The sequence below is a fragment of the Tupaia chinensis genome, unplaced genomic scaffold (genome assembly GCF_000334495.1).
Source record: "Tupaia chinensis unplaced genomic scaffold, TupChi_1.0 Scaffold000187_1, whole genome shotgun sequence".
Lineage (NCBI taxonomy): Eukaryota > Metazoa > Chordata > Mammalia > Scandentia > Tupaiidae > Tupaia > Tupaia belangeri.
Window position 1 is genome coordinate 1,041,978 of NW_006159662.1, and position 8,301 is coordinate 1,050,278.

Below are 8,301 nucleotides of genomic sequence, written 5' to 3' on the forward strand. Positions count from 1 at the left end.
TAGGGAAACCACACACAGGGGCATATTCATTTCGATGACCTACGTAGTCACGGAGTAGAACCAAATGCCTTAACGCAGCAATGCACATTAACACACCACACTTAACAACAGCCTGGCCTCAAATGATTCTTCCAGCGGGCCATTTCCTCTAAGTGCAAAATCAGCCACCTGTCTTCCATTCCCTCTGAAGCAATGTTTATGCCCCTGGAACCAGTTAGCCACCCGTAAAGCTCACAAAGACTCGTGTGAGCTACTTATTTTTATTCCCATTTTGCAGAGAGAGGAACTGAGCTCTAAACAAGCTATGTTCTTTCAAGAGGAGTCCCATGTCCAGTCGTCAGCCCCCTCACACTAGCATTCTCCATTCTCTGACCTACAGAGGGGCCTCCGTCTATGGCACGCAACCCGGGGCATTTTCCCAAGTCAATGACCTAGACATCATACGACACAAAGTCTGACAGTAGGGCAGACTATATGAGATGACCTGGGATAAGTTTAATTTTAGAAACATGTTTGGAGAATTCGGAAAAACTTCAGTGACTGGAGAAAAACGGGAGCTGAACCAGTAACGTCTCCTGGAAAAAAACAAGCTCAGTCTTTAGTCTTACAGATGGAAACAAGGCTGACACGTGGCTGCCCCATCAATGTGTCTGAGTAAGGACCCTGGTCCTGATGTTGGGCCTGTCACCTAAGCTCTCAGATTCCACTGTGCCCTGGGTGCCCCCAGAGAACCAGGAGAGGCTGAGAGTAGCAGAGAAAGGAGGTCCAAGAAGCCTGTCCTAAAGTGCAGGGAAGGACTTGTGAAGAAGTCCAAGTTCCCCATCACAACCACCTGCACACACGCCCCACTACAGGAGCTTGGGAGAGAAGGTCGGGCTGGGTAGATAATGCCAAGGACCATGGTTTTTTAAAAGGAGAAATAGTTTTGCCATGCAAGGCATCATGCTGCTAGTCCCCAATTCGTGTTAAATTTTTCACCTTTGTATTATTAGCTCAATGTAAGTCACCTTCACCCCCACAAGCCAACCCTTTTTCTTTTTTAATTTTTTAAGAGAGATTTTTGCTGTAAGGCACATGTGCTAGCCAGAGAGACAGAGACAGAGAAAGTGAGAAATCTCTCCCAGCAGGGATGGCCACACTGCAGTCCCTTCTCCTTCATTCTCCTCTCAGGATTTTGGGCATTCACACGCACACACACCCGACATGAGTTTTAAGCCACCGGGTCCAGGAATCAAATCATGGTGACTACGTGGGAGTCCAGAGATGTAACCATTATGCCATCTGCTGGTCCCAACCCTTTTTCTTATTTGATTTGAATGTGGATTAGAAAGAGACAGGCTGACATATATCAGACGACGATCTGGCCAGGTGTATTAACTGGGATGACCCTCAGGCCACAGGTGGTGAGCAGCCTCACTCTGACACTGTACCGTGCACACAGATCCCCCTGGGCGCCTTGTTACTACAATCCTCAGGGCGGGGGCTGATTTCTCCATTTCTAACGAGCGCCCAGTGATACCCTGGTGCTGGCCCAAAAGCCACACTGAGAGTAGCGAAGACTTAGAGGGGAGGACATGGGCTCTGGACACACAGAGACTCTGGTTGGAATCTCCTCTCTCTCGTTTTTTTTTTTTTTTCCCCCCACATTTTTCTATAGAGTGTATGTGCTCACTAGAGACAGAAAGAGAAAATGAAAAATCACCCCCTGGTGAATAGCCATGCTGCAATCCCTTCTACTTCATTCTCCTCTTGGGACTTTGGGCACACAAGCATGCACATGTGCCTGGTGTGTTTTTCAAGCTTCTGGGCCTGAAACTCAAACTGCAAAGTCAGCCCTGTGGAAGCCAGCACCTCAGCCACCACACCACGGGCTGGCCTTCCATTTCTACTTCTTACTAACTCTGCTGTGATCTAACCAATGTGGGATTCCTTACCTGTAAAATCAGGTAAATAGGACCAGCCCATAGTGCAGCAGTTAGCATTGAATTGACAAAGCAGGATCTCACATGGCTGACTAGAGTTCAAGTCCTGACCCCTAGCAGCTTGAAAAAAAAATTCATGCTGGGCACGCAAGTAGATGCCTGGGATCCCAAGAAGATGGAGAAGTGGAGGAAAAAAAGGATTGCAACGTGACCAGACCTCTTCGGGGAGTCTATCTTTTTCTTTTTTTAAGTTTTTTTTCTTTCTCTCTCACATCCCCTTTCTCTCTCATGGGTGTATATGTGCCCTCCAGTATTAAAAATAAGATCAAGTAAATACTTGCCTCACATAGTAGTCAAGCGGGTTACAGGTAAGTATAGAGCATCCCTAGAAGGTAACAATGTCTCAATAAGCAGCTATTATTATATCAACTATTGTGTTATTAAGGAGTCAGCTGACACACACCCTCCCCAAGTGGCCCATGGCTTTAGAAATTATCAAAGTATAGGGACCAGCAGTTAACGTAATGGCTATGTCACTGGACTCCCATGTAGTCGACTGCAGTTCACGTCCCGGACCCGGTGGCTTAAACTCACGCCGGGCGCGTGTGCATGCGTGCCCAAGATCCTGAGAGGAAAATGGAGGAGAAGGGATTGCGACGTGGCCATCCCCCCTGGGGGGGGATTTCTCCCTTTCTGTCTCTCTGTCTCTCTCTGTCTGACTGGCAAGCTTACGCGCCCTATAGCAAAAACCTCTCCAAAAAGAAAAAAAAAAAAGAAAAAAAGAAATGACCACAGTACAGTCTTAGAACAAGGGGAGCATGTAGTTTGGACTGCCTAATCATGCAAGTAAGACCTATTATCTTTGTTCATCTTTTCTTTTTTAATTTGCCAGAAGGCACGTGCACTCACCACAGAGAGAGACAGAGAGACAGGGAGAGAGAAAAAGCACTCCCACTAGGGCATGGCCATGCCCCAATCTCTTCTCCATTTCTCCACTCTGTTAGGATTTGGGGCACACACATCTACACGTCCAGGATTTGAACCACATGGTGGGCCACATGGGATCTGGTTCCCTTAACCCCCAGGCTGTGGAGTCAGACCATAGTCTTTTTCTGATCACCAATGCATTTCATGCCCACTGCAGAATATTCGGGAAGCGCGATGAAAGAATAAAATGTACACCCTCCACAGCCACAACCAGAGTCGGGCCTCTAACATTTTGGTTCCCACTGGCGAGTCTCTCCCGACACGGCCGCACAGATGCGGATACAAAGGCAGTTAAGATCGTACCTTGATGACCAATTTCCTGCTGTGTCCCCTTACTATTTATTATACTGTGAGCATGTTCCATTTCATTGAATGCGTTTTGAAAACATCCTGTTTAGGGCCTGCACGGCATTCCAACGCCAGGACGCTGGCTTACTTGTTGGGGCGAGGAGTACTTTCTCCCTGTCCCCCCTTGTGAATGAGCCAAGTGAATGTTCCGGGAGCAAAGGCAGAGGAGGACAGGGGCCCACCTGGGGGACACCCTGGCAGCACACGTTCTCCCCAGCTGAGCTGAATAGCCCGAGGAACCTGGAAACGTCTAATAGGAGACGTTTGTGGGCCTTGTCTTCACTAAACGCTTTTTTGCACTTCATACACACAACACAGTTACATGTGCCCTGCAGCCTAGCCCAGGAGTGCATGCTAGATCCTGCTGCCCAGGAGGCCGAGGCCACATGACAGCCCGGGTTTGATTCCCAGCCCACCCTAAAGAGCCAGCTGGGTTGGGGTACACCTGTGGTCCCAGCTACTTGGCAGGAGGGTTATGACATAATGAGATCCTGCCAGCAAACAAACAAGACACCTCTCTCTCTCTCCTTCACATACACACACACGCACACACACACACTTGCACTAAGTGTACACTCGATCGAATTTCCTATCTTAACTGTCCCCTGCCTACACAATTCATTTGCCCTGATGTACCCAGCCTCCGGACGTCGCCTTGTCCCAGAGCCATAGTGAACGCGTGGCGTGGGCTAGCGTTACCTCGGTGGCGTGTCACCCCGCGGACAGGCTGGACAAGGTGGGTGGTTGTAACCTGGGGTGTCAGTGCAGCCCATATCATGGCTGTACGGGATCCCAAAGTAGTAGTCGAAGCCTGGAACAGAGGCAGCTGGTTAGCCACACGTGGCTGCTGTCCACGCACCGGCCTTCTTACACCAAGACAAAAATTTCATGTCCTATGATTTAATATCGCAGTGTTATGAAGTATGTAATTAAAAGAGGATTTGATGAATAGCCTTTTGTAGTATGCCAAGAAATCACTTTGCTGGGTTCTGGCTGTAAGACTAGATTTGCAAAACATCTTGTGATTAGAGTTAACTCAGATTGGGAGGCAGTGGAGAGAATTACTGAACACCAAGCATCGTCAGTGAAATTATGGATACATTCACATATTAGGTGAAAATCCACCACATGCATGATACTTGATGTCGTAAAAATAAATCCTGCCCTCCAAAGACATTCTATCTGAAGGGAAAATGGGATATACAGGTTAAGCCATAAAAGATGGAAAGATGGGAGCCAGCAGGTGCCATGGTGGTTAAGGCACTGGACACTCACAACACTGGGTCCTGGACCCGATGGCTTGAAACGCATACTAGGCACATGTGCATGAGTGCCCTAAATCCTGCAAGGAGAAAGGAAAAGGGATTGTGGCATGGCCATAACCCCTGGGGGGGGGTGATTTCTCACTTTCCTTCTCACTATCTCTTTCTGTCGGTCTTTGGCAACTACAAGCACCCTATTACAGGGTGGGGGGCGGCGAGGGAAGCAGGGAGGGAAGATGAGCCAATAAGAGCGATCAGAGGAAGAAGTTTCTCCAGATAAACAGGATGGGTTGGTGTTGGGGCAAGAATCTTAAAACACTTCTTGAAAGATGGAGGACTTCATCTGACACTCAGAAAGCCAGTAGGTCTTGGTCTTGGGGTGGTGGGAGGAAGACAAGGGAAGGAAGAAGGTGAGCACTAACCAAGGTTTTTCCTAAGATCCTCCCTCAGCCCGTTTCTTCTCCAACCTGAATTTCTACACCAAGGATATAGATCCACACGCAACTAGAATGTTCACTTTCTCGAGGAAAAAGAAACCTCTTCCAGTCGGGCTACCTACATCAACTTGCCCTGAGGTAGTGCTGTAGTCTGAATCTGCCTCTCTAAGAACAAATCCACGTGCTGAGCCACTATGATGGGATGAAGGCAGTGACGACTGGATCCAGTTAAGGTGTTGAAGGTAAGGCTTTGGCGACAAGACAGTGACGGGTGGTTAGAGAAGCACCCCATGATTGAGTTCTGGTGGGTTTATAAGCAGAGGAAATGAGGCAGGCAGAGGCTCACATGGAGCATAGACCAAGAGACCACCGTCCGCTCTGATTCTGTCTGCCATATTGCAATGCAGCTGGCCTGAGGCCACCCTCACACCTTGGGACCTTCCAGCCACCGGAACTGTGAGTCAAATAAATCCCCAATCGTTACCATTCATCCAGTCTCGTGGATCTCAGTGACATAAGAGTGGACTAACACAGGTAGACAGAACTTGAATCTCCCAGGTCAGCGAGTGGCGTGGTGGTTGGGGCACTGGACTTCCACATGGCTGACTGTAGTTTGAGTCCCTGACCTGGCAGCTTGCTTTTTCACTTTCTCTCTCTCTCTCTCTCTCTGTGTGTGTGTGTGTGTGTGTGTGTGTGCGTCTGGTGAGTGCATGTGCCCTATATCGAATTAGAAAACAATAATAAATAAAATGAAATAAATAACTCCTAAAAACAAAAACAAAACTTAAATCTCCCAAAGAATTGCTATTTCTCCGTGGCCTCAGATTCCAGAACCATAGAAGAGGGAGAACGGTGTTTATGGTTTCATCTCCTGCCCCTCCACGTGCTTCTCAGCCAGCTCTTCTCATTTTCTGAACTCACTAGGTCACCTGCAGTTCCCCACACACCTTGGTGGCTCTGCCTGGAATCCCCGACTCTATGTCTCAGGCAGGTGAAACTACATTAGAACGTCCCACACAGTTCCAGTGTGCAGATTCCAACAGAATTTCCCTACGCCTCACTGCATCCCGCCCCCACCCTCCGTGCCACTCATATCCCTCGTACAGCTTATAAATGCTCTATCGTGGGTGACACAGGGCTTCCCCACTGGTGTGCAGTCCTTGAGCTAAGACATGGGGTCTTTATCGACACAGCATATGAGATATATACTGGCGAGTAAGTGTAGTAAGAAAAAAAAAATGATGCCTCTGTGCTAACCAGTTTGTGCAGATAGATTTGGATACCCCACAGGGAAGGACACAGCTCTGAAACATTACTGCACTTGGTGTCGGGATGAGTTTACAGCGGGGCTGACATGTTTTTATGGAAAGGGCCAGTTAGTAAATATTTTGGGTTTTGCATGCCAGATGGTCTCAGCCGAGGCTACTCAGTTTTGCCACCACAGCATCAGTGCACCTGCAAACCTTATGTACACACATGAGCATGGCTGTTTTCTAATAAAACTTTATTTACAAAAACGGGCAGTAGGCCAGCTCCACAACACAATGGTTAAGCACTGCACAGAGGAAGCCAGATCCTGCATAGCTGACCAGGGTTCTAGTCCCCACCTGGGGGGTTGACAAACACACCATGTGCACACACACATGCCCAAGACCTCGATGGGATGGGGAACTGGAGGAAGGAGGACAGCAGGGTGAGCAGGCCCCATTGTGGTATTCGCTCTTGCTCTCTCTCTCTAAAAACAAATAAAAATAAAACACATATACAGGTGGAATCCTGGAGTTGGCCCCCAGGTCTTTACCACCCTCTGGTCTAGACCAAAGGTGTCCTCAGATTCCAGAATTAGAAAGAGGCCTCACTGTGTTTCCAGGAGACCAGAGCTGGGAAACAAGCAAGGGCAGCCTGGGAGTCTGGCTGCCTGGAGGAGGGCGTGGCTGTGTTTGGCTAGATCTAGGGCAAGATTGCAGAGGGTGCCATGAGGCCAGTGGGAAACCAGTGTGGGAAGCCCTAGAGCAAATGCAGAGGCAGGAGGGAATAGGTGTGACCGTGGAGAGAGGAATCAAGAAACCTGAGTGTTCATGCCATGAAGGCTTTCAAGACTGTCTGGTCCAAGACCCTGAACATACAGGACGAGATCTCCCTTCCCACTTCCACTCCCAAGGCAGATACCATGAATCCATCATGGCGCCAAGTCCTCCGAGCAGGGCTCAGTCTCCGTCATCCTCAGCACAAGATCCTGGGAATACACACTCCAGGTGTCAACACGCTGGCTAGTCCAACCCCTCATTTATCAAGTGTGAGCACTGAGGTCCAGGGAGGAAAAGTAGGTCCTGCAGCCAGGTCTTCCCTTCCCCCAGCTGCCACATCTTCAAAAGCACCTATATCTTCAAAAGCACCTACGGAAGGTGCCACGAGGGATCTTGTGGGAAATGGGTGTGAGGGGAGAGGGGGAAATGAACATGAAAGGGGAAGCAGGAGCCAAAGAGGATGTTAGCCAGTGAGGCCAGTGACCACTGAGGGGCCCCGCTGAAGGCCAGATCCAGTTCTCTGTCAATTCCCAAAGTCAAAAGCCTTCATAGGTATACCTTCTACCACGTCTGGGACAGAACAACGTGCCCTTCTCCAAGGACATGGGGGAGATACTGGGACAGGGGAGGAGAGAAGTCTGCAAAACAGACAATTGCACTGAGGGAGGAAGCCACTCGTTTGCTTATAAAACAGCAGAAGAGGGAAAGGACGCATATGTGAGGCCAGGGATGATGGGGGGAAACACGGGAGAGAATAGTAAGTTGCTTTTAAAAGAAGGTCCATGTTTCTGTCTCCCTGTCTCTGTCTCTCCAGCGAGCGCACGTGCCCCAAATTCAGCCAAATGATCTTGTGAATAAAGTGTTCTAATGTAAGGAGGGCTTAAATGTCAACGGAGTCCTCTGACACTGAGATCTTTATTTTGTTTCCCAAGTAGCAAATCCCCTAAAGAATTCTTACCGCGGAAGTTGGGATGATAGGCGCCATGGTGCCCAAGATGCCATTTGCCTGTAGAAAAACAAGAGAGAGGTTTTCAGAGGGACGTCCGTGGGGGCCCCCAGGCCTCCTGGGGAGCTGATCACACACTCTGCCCTCCATTAGCTTCGCTCTGTACAAGGACAGACACAGAGACGCTGCAGACGCAGTGGGGAAGCCAGCCTTGTCCTCTGGGACCGAGGGGGCATCCCCAGAGAGACAGGCAGCCAGCAAGGATGACTCAGGACCCACACTGGAAACCCACAGGGAAATGGGGAGACGGCATCACCAGGAGCCTGGAGAAGCCAGCTGGTCGAACTTCTGCCCCTCAAAGGGGGTTCAGCA

At 49.4% G+C, this 8,301-nt stretch overlaps 1 protein-coding gene across 6 annotated transcripts in view; it reads right to left on the reverse strand.

The window, feature by feature from the left end:
* The window catches only part of ARSG (arylsulfatase G), a 141,413-nt gene that overhangs the window by 50,787 nt on the left and 82,325 nt on the right, over positions 1-8,301 (reverse strand). For all 6 annotated transcript variants that reach the window (XM_027771147.1, XM_014587162.2, XM_027771148.1 and 3 more), the window contains 2 exons: positions 7,942-7,989; positions 3,957-4,068 (listed from right to left, as the gene is read on the reverse strand). In XM_027771147.1, the coding sequence (XP_027626948.1) occupies positions 3,957-4,068; positions 7,942-7,989 (160 nt within the window). The remainder of the gene's footprint in view (positions 1-3,956; positions 4,069-7,941; positions 7,990-8,301) is intronic.